The 20741-nt window shown below is 40.5% G+C and overlaps 2 protein-coding genes across 4 annotated transcripts in view; one reads left to right on the top strand and one right to left on the bottom strand.

The window, feature by feature from the left end:
* Positions 1 to 8056: 8056 nt before the first annotated feature.
* Positions 8057 to 12552, bottom strand: LOC308383693 (Krueppel-like factor 9). 2 transcript variants are annotated; one of them, XM_080861759.1, is made up of 3 exons: positions 12295 to 12552; positions 11698 to 12213; positions 8057 to 9914 (listed from the first exon to the last, which is right to left on the bottom strand). In XM_080861759.1, the coding sequence occupies exons 2-3, from the start codon at positions 12182 to 12184 to the stop codon at positions 9670 to 9672; spliced, it is 732 nt and encodes a 243-aa protein (XP_080717885.1). In that variant the 5' UTR covers positions 12185 to 12213; positions 12295 to 12552; the 3' UTR covers positions 8057 to 9669. The 2 variants fall into 2 exon arrangements, with proteins under 2 accessions (XP_080717885.1, XP_080717884.1); XM_080861758.1 differs by having other exon boundaries at positions 11698 to 12548.
* Positions 12553 to 15129: 2577 nt separating this feature from the next.
* Positions 15130 to 20741, top strand: part of LOC308383691 (uncharacterized protein) — a 43351-nt gene continuing 37739 nt past the window's right edge. For both annotated transcript variants that reach the window (XM_080861756.1, XM_080861755.1), the window contains exons 1-9: positions 15130 to 15246; positions 15404 to 15454; positions 15589 to 15755; positions 15857 to 15927; positions 16166 to 16331; positions 16442 to 16579; positions 16856 to 17030; positions 17481 to 17623; positions 19195 to 19298. In XM_080861756.1, the coding sequence (XP_080717882.1) occupies positions 15192 to 15246; positions 15404 to 15454; positions 15589 to 15755; positions 15857 to 15927; positions 16166 to 16331; positions 16442 to 16579; positions 16856 to 17030; positions 17481 to 17623; positions 19195 to 19298 (1070 nt within the window). In that variant the 5' untranslated portion in view covers positions 15130 to 15191. The remainder of the gene's footprint in view (positions 15247 to 15403; positions 15455 to 15588; positions 15756 to 15856; positions 15928 to 16165; positions 16332 to 16441; positions 16580 to 16855; positions 17031 to 17480; positions 17624 to 19194; positions 19299 to 20741) is intronic.

The following is a 20741-nucleotide window of genomic DNA, read 5'->3' as shown; positions in this document are numbered from 1 at the left end:
TTTTATTTTGGTATTTCCGTTGATCCGTACAATAAATTTGCATATTAGCCTAAACATTTAGATTTAACATTTAACATTTAGATTTAAATATAATATTTAGATTTAACATTTAGATTTAATATTTAACATTTAGATTTAATATTTAACATTTGATGAAAAGTTACAAATATTTTACTAAATGTTGTAAAAAATTACTCGAAAAAACATGTTTTTGTAAGGTTTTGAGCTAAATGTGGAAAAAATGTTGCCGTTAATTTCAGCATGTTTCACTTTACAAACGCGCCCCATACCTTTCGGGGTCTGTATTCAAGTCGGTCATTTCTATTCATCATGCTAGTCCTAAAATTAACTTATAGGTAAATACTGGGCAAAAGTTTTGAGCCACACATCCTTTCTTTGTATTTTGCTTCCGAGGAGACTGACATTTCTGTTATTTTGAAAGTGGTCCTAACAAGACTTCCCCAGACTCTCTGAAAAAATTAGCAGTTTTAATTTAATTTTATGTATGTATGCAAAATATAAAAAGATGAGTGGTGACTCGGGACTTTTGCTCAGTACTCACTAGTTCCTGCATCGTTATAATTACTTTACGTATTACTGACATCTAATAAACTGACTTCCACCAACCGATCTTATAGAAAGAAAGAATAAAAACTGCACTTAAAGCTGCCAGATGACTTTATTCATTTTAGCGAGACATTATCTCATCGAAAAATAATAAACAGTAACATTAATGGTGATATTAAATCTGCAGACTCGCAAAGCCTGGTGATCTTTAGATGTATGAGTGCCACTGCCACAAACACTATTAGAGACATTATTGTTAAATGACCTGGAGCCTCTTATCCACACACTGACAGAGACATTACGATAATTCTGCTTAATGTGGTTGATTCCGTAACCAGAGTCTTTATTCAGTCTTTGATCACTTTTTCATTGAATCATATTTTGTCATTTTTGGTTTCGCAATCAGAGCCCATGCATCGCTCCCGTGTCACTTGCTCTCTCTTCACCCTTTCCTCTTATACACAATAAATTCTCCTGAAACCAAGAACCTGTGCTTAAAAATAGATTTACTGTATTCTGGTGTTTAATGTCAGTTGTGTGTCCAGTTCACAGTTTACAGTTCTACGAATACTCCACCTTAAAAACAAAAATCCAACAACATTTATTGACATCATTTAAGGCTGGGGAAACTGGAAAGCCACTTATTCGCCTGAAATCTGAAACCAGTCTTAGACCAAAGGGAGAGGATGTCATCCATAGCATTAATGCTACACTGACAGCTGCGAATGGCAAGTGTGACATTTGAAAATCTCATAAATGTGAGCACACATTTTATCCGTAATAGTAAAAATGCCCACAAGATTTCTGGATTTCTGATAAAACTGGTACCAGTTGGAAGTTTTTTTGACAGTTTGAAACTGGGTGCTGATGAGTTAAGTTCCAGAGGAGCACAGCAGACAGACCTGGCTAAGAGAGCTCAATCACTGGCTGGAAGGTGAAGCTTGAGAAGTTCTCGTGCATATTGTCATACTGGAAAGTCCGGCCTTCTGGTAGGTAGTGAAGAGCATATGAATCTGAGAAATGCAGATTCATAGTATAAGGCTCTTTTGGGATAATTCTGTTCTGATCATTTGTGCGCTGGAAAAGCCATTAAAATATGTTTTTAGAAATGTATTTGCTTGCTCACATTTTTCACAGTCCTCCTCTCAGCTGCAGGCTGTGGCTATAGACATTCAGACGGTGACTGTGACTATAGCTGAGGTCGTCTGCTTTCTCTGACACTGCAACATCTGGAAGCACGTGCAGACTTAAACTGTGCACTGAGGACTTTCATTGTTAAAAACAGCTTCCCTATAGTCAACAGGGATGGACTTAAAATGATGATGGCTGCTGTCGCCCTCTAGGTGGTGCAGCAAGAACTGCAATAGGTGCCCCCCACCGCCCCCGCGAGCTTCTGAGGAAGTAGGATTTCGACATGTGGCTCATCATGAGTCCCAAATCCACCTCCTCTGTGATATGAACTCTGAGGATGTTTACGTGTGCCATGTTGAACTCACTGCCTGGGCTGCGGCCCCATTTAACTCTACTCATTTCCTTTCCTGTGTGGTGTGTGTGCTTTTTCTTCTGAGATGGAACGCTGTCTAGTCCCAGCTTCAGATATCAATAAAAATAATATTTGTGTACAAACCTTCCTGGAGTGTCGGTGTGAATTCTTTTTTAAAAGGGGACGAAAAAAGAAAACGTTTAAGAGCCATAATTATATAAACAGACCAGCTGATCCAGAGTCAAGTCAGAAGTTGTTTGAGGACTTCCTAGTAATCCTGGCTTCCACACCTCAAGACTGGCAAATCATAGTGTATGAGTTTTTCCAAAATAAAGTTTGCTTAGGAACAATATATTGTGTGTAGCCATGATTAAACATCCAGCCAAGTTTAAGTGATAAATGCCTGGAAGTGCTCCTCAGAGTTAACATGCAGGAACATATGGCAATGCAGAAGGGTGGCTGTCAAGAAGTCATTCTTAAGGAAGGAAAACAGGGAAAAAAGGCCGAAATATGCCAAATTGCACAATAACTGGTCTGGAAATCAGTGGGAACAGGTGCGATGGAGAGATTACTCTAAATTTACAAGTTTTGGTTGAAATCATTGTCATTGTGTATGGAGGAGGCCAGGAGAGAGCTGCAACAGTGGGTGTCTACAGCCATCTGTAAAACACGGTGGAGGCTCTGTCATGGTTTAGAGCTGCATTTAGTAGTGTTGGAGATCCTGTTAATATTGATGGAATTATGAATGCAGAAAACTTTTTAAGGTTGACGGTGACAGAAACTGAGAGACTATATATAACCTACATTCAACCTTTGTTAGAGCTATAACGGAAAATGAAACAACGGGACCTCTTTTTTTTTTTAACTATCTTTACAATAATGTACTTCACAAACTGCTTTGAGACTTACTTTGAACGCACCAAACTCTGTGTGTTCAGGTGTGACGTGTCCTCTGCTGCAAAAGTGCTGAGAGCATTGTACATAATGGAGTCAGTAACATGGCCCAACCTATATTTGTGTGGGGCTCTAATTATGGGATACTGATAATATATAGCATCATAGTTTCCTTTCGTGTTATGTAAAGATCTACTTATAGGGAGAGAAGTATCTTTATTAAAACATGAATTCCAAGTCTATTATTTTCTGTTTTATTTAATCTGGTGTGATAACTGTAGTAATGACAGTCAGTTTGTTTTATTAGATAAAGGCAAGAAACATAGCTGTTATAGATGCTGTGTTATAGAAGTCTATTATAATTATATTATAAATATAAAATCAGCAGTTAAAGGAAGCAGATGTTTTTGCGTGGCGGCGACACTATGAAAATGCATTATTGGAGTGAACTATGCCAATTCAAGAGAAAAAGCTCTCTTGGAGACAAGAAGGAGTCCTTGATCATATACTACAACTCCTCTCCTCACAGTAACACCACATTTAATACCACGTTCAAATGCCATGTTAGCTAGAGCACTGAGTCACGGGAGGTACACTGCTTTGCTTAAAGCCACCTGAACTGTGACCTTTAATTGAGGTTTCTGCTCACTGAAATAGTTGACATTTCATAAAGTATGACATGCTCTTTGAAAACCTTCAGGGAAATACTACAGTCATATACTGCTATTAACCTATGATTAGCATGCCTATTAGCATATTAAGCTATGTTTTTAAGTGTAGTTGAAAGTAGCTTTAGCATCATAGTTTTTGAGAAGTTATTGCTACATTTGAGTTGTGTTGTAGTTCATTTATAGCATAAAGATAAATGTTTAACAAATCTGCTGATTAACCTGGAAAAAAACATATTCTGTAACAACAAATGTGCTTGAGTTTGTATACAATACATGGACTGTATGTAGGTACGCGTATGTAGATGGAGTTATGATATATTCAAAGTGAGCATCAGAATGGGGAGGATGGTTGCTGGTGCTGGACGGTCTGAGTATTTCACAAACTGCTAATCTACTGGGATTTCCCCCACACAACCGTCTCTATGGTTTACAGAGAAGAAGAAAATATCCAGTGAGCTGCAGTTTGCTGATGCTAGAGGTCGGAATAGAATGGCTTTAAGCTGATAAGAAGGTAACAGTAACTCAAACAAGCACTTATTAAAGTCTGTGAGAGACCATCTCTGAAAGCACAGCACGTTGAACCTTGAAGCAGATGGGCCACAGCAGCAGAAGACCACAGCAGTTGTCACTCCTGTCAGCCGAGAACAAAATGAGGCTGCAAATTACACAGGCTCACCAAAATTGGATAAAAATTAGAAAAATATTCTGTTGTATGTTGAGTGTCAATTTGTGCTGTGACATTTGGATGGTAGCTTTTGGCATAAGAAACACAAAAGCATGGATGCATCACATCTTGTATCAACAACTCAGGCTGGTGATATTTTCTTGGCATACTTTGGGGTACAAACTGAGCCTTGTATGAACACCAAAGCCTACTTGCCAAAATCCATTCCTTTATGGCCACAGTCTTTCCATCTTCTGCCGGAACACAATGTCATAAATACTCTCAAACTTGTTTCTTGAACAATCTTGAGTTGAGTTCACTGCACTCAAATATCCTCCACAGTTAACAGATCTCAATCCATTAGAGCACCTTTGGGATGTGGTGAACCAGGAGATTTTCATCACGGATATGCAGCCAACAAATCTGCAGCTCAGTTCTATTCAATTCAATTCATATAGCACTAAATCACAGCAGAGGTCATTTCAAGGTGCATTACATTGTAAGGTAAAGATCCTACAATAATACAGAGAAAACCCCAACAATCAAGCGACCATCTCTGGACGAGCACTTGGCAACAGTGGGAAGGAAAAACTCTTTTAACAGAAAGAAACTGCCAGCAGAACCAAGCTGGGAGAGGGGCAGGCATCTGTCCCAAACAGCTTGGGATGAGGGGAGGAAGACTATATGGACCAAAATCTACAGGGAAGGTTTCCAACACCTTGTTGAATCCATGCTACAAATAATTAAGGGCGAATGAATGAAAAGGAGATTTGCAAAGTGCACCTATTAAAGTGGGTAGTGAGCCTGTTTATCCCTAAAGGGAGGGTTGCTCATAATATCATTTTAGTGTGAAAGGCATTAACTTAGTTAGTTGGATACTAGTTAAAATATAATATTTTAAATCTTTTTAGGCGAGTTAATAATACCCTAAATGGTCCGCAGAACAAAGCACATTAGGACCATAATTCATGTAACATATTTACTATCAACAACGAATAATTAGGAAGCTGATTTAGATCTCAAATAATGGCAAACTACTGGTCATACAGAATAAGCGCTATATAATACAGCCAATGGGCTACTAATAATTCACACTAACTAATCCACCAGTGTGTGAATGTGAGTGAATGAATAGTGGAATTGTAAAGCGCTTTGAGGGTCTCGAAAAGCACTATATAAATGCAATCCATTATTATTATTATTAATACTAATAATATGCAATAGCTAACAGTTATCACTTGTAGCATACAATACAGTATTGCTAAGTTATTTATATAATTTACACCGTCTTCATTAGACAGATGAAAAAAAATGCACAAATAAAAGATGAACTTAATTTTTATTTCTTAAAAATAGCACAGGTCAAGCAAACATTGGAAACATTTAATATTAGTACTGTTCCATATCACAAAATGAGTTATGAAAAGAATAATTAAACCACACAAACCATATAAGTTTTTCGATATGTAATAAATTAATCAGCATAACATAAGAAACAAAACCATGCTTTGTACTTCTGTGTCGCACAGGAAATATTGAAACTCCAATGCCGAAAATTTAAGACACCTGAGAATATAAATATCAAAACAGCTTGCTGCAGCAATTATTTAGTTCCACGGTTCCTCCACATCTAAAGCTTTGATAAGAGGACTTTTTAAAAAATTACATTAATGTAAAAATTAGCATCAATTTAAAAAAAAGAACATCCATTTCTGTACAATGTGCATATCTGAGATAGTGTGGTGACAAGAAAAAAAGAAAATGCCTTTTTGCCCCCAGCTCTTGGTGAGGCGGCGCAGCAAAAATTAAATCCGAAATGGACTCAACTCCAAGCCACATTCAGTGATGTGAGCAAACAGATTTTGGATTGAACATATTCAATCATCATTCTCAGTGAAATGACAGTCTGCAAATATTTTTACTTTGTATTTAATTGCCCCCTTTTTCAACTTCTGCTCCAGCGAGTAGTGAAGTTTAACCCTTTGTAGATCTGAGCTTTAATGACTATGGAGATTAAACTGCTACTGTCTATTCACAACAACAGGTCACTGAGGAAAAGAAGAAGCAGCTACACAGGTAGTAAAGGTGTTGCATATTGAGTCAGTAAGGACGAGGGTACGTAACAGGCCATCTGGCTGATAAAAACAACTCTTTTCTTAAAAATCCAAGGCTCGATGGTTTTATAGGAATTTCTGAAAGACTGGTTGGATGGATTTTACACAGACACTGCAGAAAAAAAAACAACTGTTTTGACTGTGAGGTATGTTCTTCTTGTGACAATATAGCTTGAGAGTCTATATCAGACGCGTTTGCTCTTCTGATAAACAGTCCACTCGTTCAAGGTCACTGCCAGCAGCAACCGAAAACTTTCAAAAGCTCGGCATTCACTTCAAAGAAAACAGCTCCAATTAAAATGAAATCGATGGGAAAACGAAGACGGCGTGACACGAATCAGCGAGACAATCGCGCCGATCTTAATGTGGAGGAAAGCGAAACAGATCTGGGGAAGCCAATCCCATCTAGACACATTACACAACAAAAGAGATGGCCTGGATGACTGAGAAAACACAAAAATAAGGAAAGGAAAAGGCAGGGTTTTTTTTGTTTTGTTTTTTTAAAAACCACTGGTTATCAACACAAAGTTCCACAGTGCCCACTTGGAGTAACACAGTAACAGTGCAAGCCATTACACTATCCAGCAAAATATACCTGTGAGAAAAAAGTGCTTATTGCATAATGAGTTTCTGTTATGCGCCTGCAAGAGGGCACACATACCTATACAATGATCCAACTGTAAACATGGTGCAAAGTAGTTATGACATAGTTTAAGGCTTTCAAAGTTTCCTGAAGAAGTGTTCACTGAGTTAAAGGAATATGTCCATAAGCGGGACAAACAGTGGAAATATTAAAAAAAGAAAAAACACATGCACACACACACTCTCTATTCAGACCTGGACACTACAAGTGGGTCATAAGTACATAAAATACATTACAGGTTTGACTGATTTGGTAAATGGTGGATCTAATATTTTGGATGGGTTCATTCCTGAAATCGAAACTGATCATTTCATATAGATTTAGGTGCCAGCGTCCCTAAATCTACCGAACAGGTTCCGATTAAATCCACATTTGTGTATCACTATTCAAATCAAACACCGGTGGAACTTTTATCATCAGGGATGCACTGATATACAAGCAAAAACTGTGACTGGCCGATGACCGATATAAGACTGAATCTACCGATAGTTATCTGTTGTGTCAAATTAACTGGGATCTACTTTGTTTCCAGGGCATAAAAGAGTTCATAAACAACAACAAAAACTAAACACAAGAGTAGAAAAAATACTGGGCTTGGATATCGGGGAAATTTTGTGTTTTTCCGACATTGGAACCGACCTGGAATTTCACAATCAGTGCATCCCCAAGTATTATTAATGGCTGCTTCAGTGACACGACTGCACAGCCCACATTTATAATGTGTAGATGAGGGGAAAAAAAAACGTTCCACTGATCTAATCTTCTCAGAATTTGTTTTTGGTTTCCACATAATCAGTTACAGTAAGATTTTGCCCCACCCCTCTCCCGATGCTACTCATAAGACTCTGATTTATCTGCTGTTAAAAGAAATAACTGGCACGTGTCTATATTTTGTCATCTTTCTCCCTCGATGAGGAAGTGAATGCTTTTACTTTGAAGGCAGCAGGCTTAAAAACAAAACGAAAAAAAAAATAAATTAAAAAAAATCAACTTGCATACAAAACATTTCTCATTTCTGTCAATACAAAAAAAAAAAAAAAAAAAAAAAAAGGTAAATCTAAAATAAACCGCACACACCAACACTCACAGGCAATGCCATTCTATCAAGCATACGTACTGTATGTTACCCCTAATATAAGGACTACAATTCATCACGTGTATTATTCTGCTAGTAGCATTACCATTTTTTTTCTACATTAAAAGCTTAAAGCTTATATACATTTGCATCAGGTTTAGACATAATACTGCTGTGTATTATGTGTCAGCATTTCATTGATGATAACTGGTGGAGCCTTAATGATGGCGTGCAAACAACTCTTCTACATTGAAATTCGATCCACTTTCAGGCTAAAATGAGTATTTGATCTACACTTGAATTGGATATATGTGAAAAAATATTGACTTCAACGGAGATGGTTACTGAAGCCGTATTAAAAAAACATGAAGGAATGTGTCACCGCTAGAACTTAATATCAGCAAAGCTACAAACAAACAAAGATTTTTAACAAGCATCTATCCATCGCCTCACTATCTAACATCCCAATATTGTGCTACTCATGGTAAATAAAGGTTACTAACAAGGTAGAAATGAACCACAAGAAAACCAGAGGATTATTTGGCTGATGATGATGATGAATGTGCAGATTTGTACAGACAATAATATAAAGAAATCCCTGCAATCTGTGAAAGTGTTTCAGTTTGAGACGATGAGGTTACCTTCAGGGTTGGGTTTGATTTTAATCGACTGAAATCTGCTTCGTGATTCTCGTTCTTATCGAATCCTGAGATCAAAATTTTACGAAAGGCAGAAAAAAGAATTCCTGTGATAAACGTATGCTGCCATCAGGTGGATATCCACAACGAGGTATTCTTGATTTGATTTTTTGGTTTAAACGAAATACAATATTTGTGCTAGCTGTGTGTGTTTCACTTCTATGGCAGTTAAAACTTACTGATTTTTATTTCAGCAGGCTATGTTGCAAAACACCGTTTAGTACTTTTCCAAGGCATGCTGGGACTTTTGCAACTTTTATGTGATATACCTGGCATTAAATTCTTGGGATCTCATCCACAAAACTCTTTTGTGGTCTAATATCACTGCTACTGATGCAGGACAGTAAAAACTACATTCTCAGATCATCCTGCAGTAAGTCTACCTTCATGCCTCTAACTTTCCTTAACTGCAGTGATTATGATAGATTTCACTCTATCATTATTGGGTTTTCTGAGGCTTAGCCTAGTCTGCCATACTGTAAACATCACACACACACGCTCATGTAACTGCCGATGCAAATGGAAGCACAGTAGGTCCAAAGTCTTGCTTTCAGGAAACGACAAGTGGAACCAAAAGCCGCATTTCTTAACGAGTCCCCGGTTCTCTTAGGTTCGTAACAATTTTCAAACCCAACCCTGGTTGTTGTTGAGTGGGTGGACAGTGTTCATGTGACTCAACTGTGTGGACACAGAGACGCATCCAGCTCTGCGTGTGTATGTTTGTGTGTACGTGCACATTTGTTTTTAGTGCAACACAGCAATGCTAAGTCCTAACTAGTGGATCTGATTGTAGTCGGTTCACTTGAAACTAACGTTGACCGTCTTGTGCTCCCGTCAGTGCACAGCAAACCCACGCCACCCTAATTGTGCACGTCCGGATCAGAAGCTGAGGACGCGCCCCTGTTGCGCCCCAACATGGATGGCTTGAAGTCGGGATGACGGCGGGCGTGCTTGATCAGGTGGTCGCTGCGCATGAAGCGCTTGTTGCACAGCGGGCACTGGAAGCGTTTTTCCCCTGTGTGGGTGCGAGTGTGGCGGGCGAGCTCATCGGAGCGGGCAAACTTCTTCACACAGTTAGGCCAGACGCACGGAAAGGGCCTCTCACCTGGACACGAAGGCAACAGAGAGCAGAGAGAAATCAGTCGCCAGGTTTGCAGAGAAAGCACACAAGACGGTGTTTCATGACTAAACAGACAAACACACGGGAACAGAAATGCTACTCCCTTCTCTCTGACGAGAATCGGTTTTACAATAAACAACTGCATACATAAAAGGAAACAAAAATGCACTATTTTCACTGATCTTTGATCTATGATTGGTTAAGGTGCAAATTTCTGCAACTAACAGCCTAACTATGAAATAAAACGTCAGAAAAAGTGAACAGTTCCTGCTGCCAAAAATGCCCCACGGCCTCGGGTCATTAAACCTCCACATTATTCAATAATGTATAAAAAACAAATGTTTACATGTGAAAAGGTAAAACCATGAAGTATGGATTGAAAATGTCAAAGTAAAAGCTGACAAAATTTAAACTCATGGACTGGATTAATTCACTTTCGTGTCATTTCAGTTCGCACGTGTGCTTTATTTTGCCTCTAATACATCACATCAAACTGATTCTTCATATCTTTTGTGTAGTCCTCAGATATAAGTCGCTGTTGAAGCCCACATTATTCTGTGCTTTCAAATGAACTAGGAAGGGAAAAACAGGTTTTGTATGCTTACAGTTTGTGTTATTGCACAATGAAGGAATCTGTTAATCTGATTACTTAAATCAGATCGATTTAAACACAGTGACACAAATGTAACACCTGCATTACCACTTTTCACGTATATTTAGATACGTGAAAAAAAGATATAGGATCTAGATGGCTAAGATTAGCCTTCCTGGGCTACTACTAGGCTTAATCTCCGGCAGGCAACACGAGTCAAACCCAGGATAAGCGAGTGGGATGCTCGGTGCCATTTGCAAGATCACAAAGCCTGGCCACGTTGTTGCTGCAGAACTCTGTGGGCGTTCCCACAACACCGTCTTTGAGCCGTTTCCTGCCCTTAATCCATTTGCGCCTGCTCAGTGACACTGGACACGCCAAATCCAATGATTTGCGAGAAAAATCACACTTAAAGTCACTAATAAAGTTACGCTATCGTTCTGACGGATGAACTATTCACAACCAATCTGCCTTTATTACATAATTAAAACACATGGGTGAGGTGTATGGTGACGTGTAATTACGTATTCACTCAGAAAACACCCCAAATGCGTTGAAAAACCTATATATGGCAAAGGGGTGGCGCATCCAGAACTGGATATCAATACATTTGATCAATAATTTACACATCGCGGAGGATTGATTTCAACTTGTCAGCATACGTGAGGGTGAGAGTGTGATGCCCAGAGAAAAACTACACAGCGCCAAGCACTTGCTGAGGCCTTTTACGTTGTCCCACTATCATTTTCAGCGCTTTCAACTTTAAGGTTTCGTCTTACGTTCATTTCATATGCAAATCCAGCCGAGAGGAAGACTTTCGTCACAGGTTTTAACGTCCAGCCCAGTTCTTTTGTTGGTTTACTTCTTTGTCAGACTCCGAGGGGAGCGTTTCCCCCTTTGTTTGGCTAAATTACTTTAACAAGTTCTAAAAAGAAAAAAAAAATCATAAAGAAGCAGCCAGCAGGCACGCTTACAGTAGTTAGTGAAAGGCACAGCACTCCCACCCCTCATATAGGTCTGATTAAACGATAAAACCGTCTGCTTACATGGCACCGAGGAAAGCAGAAGTTGGGGGTACAAAGTTGAGCTATGCCAAGGGTCTAGCTAAGGCTGTGTAAATACATGACATGTGAACTGCTGACATGACCGATGTGTTGTGGTCGTTCCCCTCCATACCTGTGTGCGTCCGGATGTGTGCCTTCAGGTGGGAAGATTTCCCATAAACTCTGTCGCATCCGTTAAAAGTGCACCGGTGTCGCTTCACCCCTCCTCCTGCTCCCCCGGCCCGCTGCTGGTGCTGCTGTCCGGGGACCGGGGTGGCGGTGGGGGTCATGGTAGGGGTGGTCGGGTCGGACAACGTGGTGTAACCGCTCTCCCCACCACACGAGGAGTTGCTGTTCTCCGAATAGGCCGACATGGGGCGGAACTTGCCGTGTAGGTCGGTGAGGATACCGGCCACCGCCACCACGTTAGCTCCCTCCAGCCTCAGCGTGTCCCGCACTTCCCTGTCCTCACTCGACCCTTCGGGCTCCCCGGGGAGCAGGCCCACCGAGGCAGGCTGGTTGGCGGGGGCGACCGGGGTGGGTCTGTGTAGAACAGGACCGCTAGATATCGATACCAGACACTCGGCAGCGAAATAATCAGACGACGCAATCAGCGACATCGTTATCTACTTTGCTTTGTTGTATTTAGCTAAAAAAACAAAAAAACAAAACAAGAGTTAAAAAACAATCGACCAGGAGGGGCTAACGGTAACGTTCGTCTGATCCCGACCTCGTTTTCATCAAACTGGACGAACAAACCGCTTCCAGCAGAGCCTTGTTACCGCCATATAGCGTCTCAGCAGCTTGAGAATCACTGGATAAAACAAAGAAACGGCACGTTTACATGCAATAACACACTAAGACCGTGTTAATTCTCCCGGTCCAACATGCGTGCCCCTCACTGTCTGACGGTTCATTGTGTCTGAGCCTCCCAGAAGCCGGTCAAACCTACGCCCCCTGGTCCCGGACTGACGATGCGTTCGGGCTCATCGGTGAACGCCTTTTGGTGGCGTACACTGGTACAAATGTCTACAAAGCTCTGGATAATTCTCTGATTTTGTTGTTACAGATACCCACATCCGTGTCATTTAACAGATATGGCAAACTCACCCATGTACTGAAGATAAAAACTGACATAATTTGAAGATATCATCGTGTAGGTACACCTGTGAACGTGTCATTTTTTTAAACGCTAAATCATACTTATGGCTATAAAGGTAACAAGCTAAATAGTTGTGCAAAGTCATGCCTGAAATTTGCGGCAAAAGGCGGTTAATGTCTATATTTTTTTACAGGAAGTTGTAAAATACGATTTTTCAGAGTCTTGAATGCCGCGCGGACCAGAATCTCGCAGTGACTGACGTCGCAGCACGGGCGTGGACCGCGGGGTTGGGTGCATCGTGGAAAGTAGGTGGCACTGGAAGCCTGCCTGTTAAACGATGGGGGAAGGAGATGGGGATGAAAGGCGTGTTGTATAATTTAGTTTGAGCTCAGTCTGAGAATAAGGAACGTGGCCGAGTGGTGGGGGTGAAAATAATTCTGTAAAAACGCCATCATAGCTGCCAGAGCCTCTACTTCCCCACCTGCTTGTTATCCATACCACACAAACACTAGATGTCCCTATTTTCATGCGTTAACTACTCTCAGCTGTGTTTCTTTGTCTTCTGAAAAGTTTGTAGATCAGCTTTTCAGTTCACTAACAAGTGTTTAGTGTATAAGTATAAGGAAATTATTCTTCTGAAAGTCCTTTTGCCTAGGTTAGCACTCCTGTCTGATATATATGTGTCAGAAATGTGTGTGGCTAAAGGGGGGCATGGGATGGCACCACTCCCATCTAAAGTTTGATTACTCCTCCCACTAGTAGCTACGCGAGCTGTGCAAAAGTCTTCCGCCACCCCTCATTTCTTTTTATTTTGCTTCAAGTGAGCCAGACTTTCTTCTCTTGAGCAGTAGTTCTCCAGGATGCCTGAAGGTCATTCAGAGTTATTCTTTGGACAGTGGCTGCTTTTCACTCATGTTCAGTCCAGTCCTTGTACCTTTCCATTTTTAGAGGAATGTTTTTTGTTTGTTTAAAGCTACTTAACACTGACCTATGAATCATCCAAGCACGGAAAAGGCAACGAACACAAGGGATGAACCCGTGTTCTGTGTACACATAACAGGCAACTTAGCAAAGAACCAGTTTTAAATTGTATCTTTTGACACTTTGTTAGTAGCAGCCTATCACAAAAACATAATTTGTTACCATTCCATTAGTTAGATCTATAAAAAATGCCAAAGATAACAGAAAATAGTATTTTTGCACTAACAAGGTGATTCCCAAAGAGCTATTAGCTAAAAGCTTGCCCTATCTCAGGATGCATAGTGTGTTCAGGCCTAAAAACCTACAGTAGATGAACAATATCTGAAAGCATGTCCTTCAAAAATAGCAAAGTCCAGCAAAGGCCTGATGCAGGAAATGAGAGATGCAACTACTCCTTCAGTTGATCCATCTACTGTTCATTGAAGCTTCATCAGAAATGGTCTCACTGGAAGGGTGGCTGTCAAGAAGCCATTCTGAAGGACTGGAAACAAGGAAAAAATGCTGAGATATGCCAGATCACAAAATAACTAGACTGAAAATCAGTGACAACGTGTCTGATGGAGTGTTGAATCCAAATTTGAAAATGTCAGTTCGAATTATCATCAATATGTACAGAGGAGGTCAGGCGAGAGTTACAACAGTGAGTGTCTATAGTCATCTGCAAAACATGGTGGAGGCTGTGTCATGGTTTTGAGTTGCATTTCGGTCAGTGATGCTGAGATGTGGAGATCTTGCTAAACTTGATGGACTTATAGAATGGAATTAACACAGGAAAGTACCATCAGGTATACAATCTGGAATCTGTTTGAGCACGACAATGATCCCAAAAACACTGCCAATGCAGTAAAGCATACCTGGGTAGAAAAACACACAATGGCGCACTATCAGTCATGAATTGGCCTCCGCAGAGCCCGGACCTCAACATTATTGAAGCAATGTGGGATCACATTAACAGAGAACAGAACAAAAAGCAGCCAACATCCAAAGAAGAGGCCTGGAGGACTATTCCTTAAGATTACTTAAAGAAATTACAGGAAAGCTGTGTTGAAAAATAAAGATGGTCACACCAAATATTGACTTTCAGGCTTGTTAGAGGCTTTCAAAAAATGCCATACAGAGCTTTGAACCACACCCTACCAATTTTAAGTGGTTTGGTATTTATATTTCTTACTTAGTTACCTGTGTGCCGCCCCATTTTAAAAATCCTGCAAACACCCCAGTCTCCAACTCAGTATCCGTGCAGCTGCCAGCTTTGCAAAGAAATTCTCTCTTTACGTGGTTCATGTCTTATGTCTGTCCAAGTCAACAAGGGTGTAAGAAAACTTGATGTTTTGTGAGGCCCGGTGTTCTGTCAAGTGATTGGCTCAGTGAATGTTTGTAGCTTCAGTCTTGGAAGGTATTTCCTGATTGGTTGCTGTGAGCAGTATGGGTCACAGAGGAAGCCCATGTACAAGCCTGGTCATTCAGTGGCTGTGAACAGTGCTTGGTTTTCATCTCACTCATATGTGGAGGATCGGAGGCAGCCAGACCTGTAGTGGGTTGCTATGGCAGTATTGTTGTTACTCTTCAATGGTGTACTTATTTTTCTCCTGCTACATGGTAAGTTTTATGGTTTGCTTTGTTATATTAGTTCTTGAAGAGTGAATTCATTTTCCAGTCAAAACAGGGTTTGGCTGTAGTAGATGTTATGTATAGAAGTTTGACAAGGGCTGTAATGTTCTGTCGATATGCCTGAGATGTTTTTTTTCCTTTTCAGTAGGTGATTGCCTACAGGGGAAACCAAATCTCTGTGATTTAAGTTGTTCTGGTAAGATCTTTGTTACTTAGTCTAATGGATCTCAGATTTATGGATGCATGCACACTGACAAGGAGGGTTTTTTCCCTCACAATTTCCTTTTCAATTTTTTAATTGTGTTTTATTTGCTAAATTATTTTCACTAGGATTTCCTACCTCTGAATTACTCTATCAGAAAGGGGTGAGATACACTTACAGGTATAGCACGACAATTACCAGCACCCTTCACGGCTCCACTGGTGGCAGGAATGGTCTGGCTTTGGACTGTCTGGTTGATATTGACGTGGTCTCCAAGTGTCACCTAATGATGCAGGTCAGCTTTAATAAAATAGTTTTTGCAAAAAACAACAATAAAAACGCATTATTAAATAACAAAAAAATCTGATATTTAATGTGCATGTTTGATCTCTACAGATAAGGAATCCACAGATAAAACGGCTTTCCCCTCAAAAGGAGCACTCTGTGCAGCATTTAAAAAGTCTGAGGTAAAGCCAATGTATAGATTTAATACAGTCCGGTGTGTTTTCACAGATGATGGCGAGTGAATGAGTGCAGAATTCCTTCTCTTCTGTTTCCTTTTGCATGTGTGTGTATGCCATTCTGTCCGCTCATTTTGGAATGCTGCAGATGTTTTTCCTGTGAATCTGATTCCCCGTTCAGATGCTCCACTTGTCTGTGTTCCCTGGTCTTGTGGGGGCCTCATCTGGTGTTTTTGTTTCCCAGGGAGTCACTGGAGAGAACACGCCTCAAGTTCTCCCTCCAGAGGGGGAAGGTCACGGCCCTCTGTCTGCAGGAGGGGGAGCAGGTGTGGGCTCTGAACATTAAAAGGGCTCTACTGAGCATGTTCCAGACGTCCCCCATGGCTTCCAAACTGACATTAGAAAATGAGGTGGGTTAGTGGAAACCGAATTTGTTTCCATTCATTTCCTAAATATGCATGTATATGAAGAAATTCTTCCCAGGCGTATTTAACTTTCGTTCACTCTTTCTTTTCCTCAGACGGATGTGTACGGCACCTGCATCAGCAGGTACGAGAGGCGAGGACTCATACTGCTGAAGACCAGGGATCTAAAACAGTGCCATCAGTCCAGGCTGGCAAACTTCTGGCCTCATTCAGTTGCTCTGAGTGAAGACACAGTAAGATTAGGGATCTTTCTCAACAGTGTTTGGAAATGTTGATATGTCATTAATTAGTGACTGACAAAGTTGGGAATAAACATGCACATGGTGGTTATTTTATGGTGTAATTCCTGTAATTTGGAATGAATACTTCTAAGGAAAAGGCAGAAAAAGGAGTGATGGTGCTAGTCCTCTGCACAGCTGAATTAGAACATATATTAAAGTGTGCATTTGAGTCATATTCTAATGATAATGAGTTTGTTTCTTCTTTGTCTTTTTGTTCTTTTTTGCTAGTCAATGCATTTGGAGCTACAGTGTGCTCAGCGCTATGGCTCTGTAATGGAAGAGGTTAACTGTACTGAGGCTGTATCCATGATGACATGGTCCAGGACTACAGGGATGGTGAAAACCCAAACAGTGTCTAAGCTACTCTTGCTCAGAGCCCAGCCAGGAAGTCCTCTAGGAGCAGGTCAGAAGACTCTGCAGTCACCTTAATCGAATCTAATCCCACTCACCACCCTATGTCCCAAACATGTCACCTGTGTGAGTTAATGAGGGTTTGATAATGGCATTCATAAGAATGGGTCAGCACTGACTGCTATACCAAGCATCTCTCTGATTTCATGAAATCTTGGGGTTCCGTTACTCCACCCATGGCTGTTTGTTTACTGTTTTATAATACACTAACCCCATGTTTGCCTCAAAATGCTGTGAACTGTGGGTCTTTCCCTCACATGAAGTCTGCAGAAGCACAAAAAGTTTGGTAAACTGGGCTCAAAATGTCTGCTAAAGAACTCTCTTGCACTTGACAATTTAACAGCGTGAGCGCATCCATGGTCTTAGCCAGTGCGCATCTCTGTGGCATTGGCTCTTACCCTTTCAGAGACCTTGATTCGTGTTCTCCTCATTGTCCCTGCAGATTCCTTAGGCACTCGTGTGCCAGCTGACCTTCAGTTTGAGGATGAAGGAGCTGCAAGGCTGGGAAAAACTAGACCAGCAACACCACAGGAAGTTGGTCAGACTGTCAGGATGTTATGCAGCCTCACCTCAGACCCACAACTGGTAGGCCATAAATGCAGCAGGTCACAATCTTTTAATTATATCAATTATACTGCAGCCCTCTTCAGCAGTGACTGTGAATAGCTTACATTGACTGCACCATGTCAGATCATTGAAGGTGTGTTTGTATATGTAATTCATGGCTGGACATCCACTGAAGGTTTTGGTGCAATAGCTCAGAGAGTGATTACTATGAATATCCTTTCTAAAGGTTAGTCTTGCTCAGCCTGGCAACTTGTTTACATGGGAGGTTTATAAAGACTTTCCCCAGACCAGCGGTTGGCAACCTGCGGCTCCGGAGCCGCATGCGGCTCTTTAGTCCTTTAAGTGCGGCTCCGCATGGTTTGGGAAAATAAATTAGAAGTATTTAGCTGAAGTGCATTTTATTTATGTTAGTTTGGAATATTTGTGATATTGAAATATAAAAATAAAAATATATTCTATTCTATTCTATTTTTTCATCGCTCAAAATAAGCGTCACACTCGCGGAAGCCGGTATACCCGCCGAAACGCCGTGCATTTATCGAGACTTTCCACTCCAGGTAGGTCAATTATGGATCTTCGGATCAACATTATGTCAGCAGCTATTCTCCACCGTGAACTATGTTAAAAACAAACACCGCTCACGCCTCACAGATGGCAGTTTACAGTCCTGCGTAAAGATGAAGGTGACTTCATACAGCCCCGATTTGCACAGAGGTTCAGGAGCAGAAGTCCCACTGTAAACATACCACGGCAGACCCGACGATGTCTCCATGAACATGCTTTTCAGCGTCTCTTTATTGACCACTTTTAACACACGGTTTCTGTACGCATACAGCCCGACACATACCAACACAACAGCATAGATGGTACAGACGTTAAGGCGACAAGGCGTGATTGCGGGTACCGCTTAGGTGCGTCCGCCTCCCCTGCAGCGGCGCTGCAGACCACGCCCCGCCACACACATTAACCAGGTAAAATACATATTTAGGCAGAATTTTGCAAATATCTGTTTTTAATTTTTTTAGCAGCATAGTGCTTTTTTTCCAATTATTTTTTAAAAGCCAGGTCAAGGCTCCAAAAGCCCAAAGGTGATATAAGGGTGGCGGCTCACAACAGTTTTTGTTTGCTACATGGATCATTTTAGTTCAGATGGGCGTCTTTCCTTTTGTTATATTTCTTTAAGAGTTCAAAATGTGTTAATTACATAAATAAAATGTAATTTTCTCTTTCGCACTTCATGGATTTCATAAGCAACAAACCATAGTTGTTCACACAAAGCATAAAGGTAAAAAACAATATATACAGTGTTATCTTGATTTTAGATGTCAAAAAGTATTTGCGGCTCCCAGTGTTTTCCTTTGCGTGGAAACCGGGTCCAAATGGCTCATTGGGTGTTAAAGGTTGCTGACCCCTGCCCCAGACTCATTAAAATGATAAACTTATAGTGTGAAGATCAAGTGATTGGTTCACAGTTCTATAAGGGTTCATTTTTCTACTTTAACACTTTTGAAAAGCTGATACTTGACATTCACTATATGTTAGCAGCAACTTTAGTCCATATTATATATGTTTGGTTTTTCTGCTCCAAGGTATCACAAGAGTTTATTCAACTGGTGTTCCAGCTGAAAGATCTGACTATCTCTCAGCTCAAGACACTTTGGCAAGAAGCTTCTTTCAAGTGCCGCAATGACTGGTCAGTATATCCCAGAAGTTTTATAAATGAGTATCTTTTGGTTGCTCCTTGAGTTCCCTGTCAATCTACCGCCAGTAAAAAATTCTGTAAACATATGAGTATACAGAATCTATAGGCCAGGAACAACACTTTTGATACTGAAAGCTTTATGGTTCCTCTTTTCAGTCCATTTGTGGACTGAGTTCTTTTGTTCTCAGAGACTAGATCAGCAGACCACTAGCCCATGGGAGTCCAGATTGTCTCCACCATGATTATTGCACGTGTCAGTTAATAAAACATATTTCCCTTAACTGCTAGTTGGAGTAAAGCTAAAATAACAGCCAACTTAATTAGACAATATTCTGTGACTGAAATGACCCAGCGGGCCCAAGGACAGGGTCACCTCCTTGTCTATTAAACATATCAAATCTGGCCTTATCACAGTGGATTAATGATTTATTACTCACAAGAGTAACAGAAAGCAATTAGCAAGGAATTGCCAGTAAGGTGCGGCAAGAACAGATAGTGTGCAGTGTGGTTTAGTGCATGACTTCATGGCAATATAATATTATTACAATACTTTACTCAAGATATAATAATTTTGCAATTTTTTGTCATTTTCTGATATGCTGAGTATTGTAATAACATATGTGTGATTTATCACCTTTTTATGCAAATTATGTCCTCAAAGGTCAACTGTGTCCATGTCTGTTTTATATCTAATGAGATCAAATTCAGTTTGTTTGTTTTTACTGCAAAATGAGATGGTTACTAAAACCTTTCATAATTGTTGCTATAAGACACAATCAGTCTAATATCAATCTGTGTACTTTAAGGTTAACGGCCTTCCTGTTCCACAGGAATATAACCAGAAAACAATCCCCTGGCACCCAGCTGTGCTCATTTACAGTCTCATTCAGACTCATGGCAACATGCTGACAATCTGTCTGCATTTAGAAATCAGACAACAATTACAATCACTCTCAGACAACCACTCTGAGAGTGATTGCAGTAACTCCAAGTCCGACTGCAACTATTTGCAGAAAGGTTGCCTCCTATCAGGCGACCTGTGCAATAGCTTTGTAATAAAAAGTGATTCTGAGTGTGCAACACCAACAAGCTCTGGGCAACCATTTACTCACCACCCCGGAATAGGGAACACATTGAGTAGGCAACCACCGATTTTAAATGCAATGAGGTTGCTGCCCTATTTTAATCAGGGCACTCAGGCATTAGCTTGCTCTGAATTAGGAGGTAGCTTTGTCAAGCTAAGTGTTCCCAGTGCTGGATGCTTTGTTTTTGTTTTTTTGGCTGAACAGTTTACTAACTAACATAATCTCAGGATGGCATTGCATGAAATAAGCCATCTTGTTCATAGAATTCTCTGAGTATTTCAAATTATTTGATAAAATATTGATCTTTAGTGTCCCTGTACTGATACAATATCACCACAAAAAATATCAC

The sequence above is a fragment of the Rhamphochromis sp. 'chilingali' genome (assembly GCF_963969265.1).
Source record: "Rhamphochromis sp. 'chilingali' genome assembly, chromosome: 16".
NCBI lineage: Eukaryota > Metazoa > Chordata > Actinopteri > Cichliformes > Cichlidae > Rhamphochromis > Rhamphochromis sp. 'chilingali'.
Note: the sequence above shows the minus strand (reverse complement) of the source record. Positions and strands in the feature narration are given on the sequence as shown.

Excerpts from the sequence above, each read along its gene's own strand:
- LOC308383693 (XM_080861759.1), bottom strand. The coding sequence starts at position 12,184 with ATGTCGCTGATTGCGTCGTCTGATTATTTCGCTGCCGAGTGTCTGGTA. Across the intron at positions 9,915-11,697 it reads ACACATCCGGACGCACACAG|GTGAGAGGCCCTTTCCGTGC; the intron begins GTATGGAGGGGA and ends CTTCGTGTCCAG.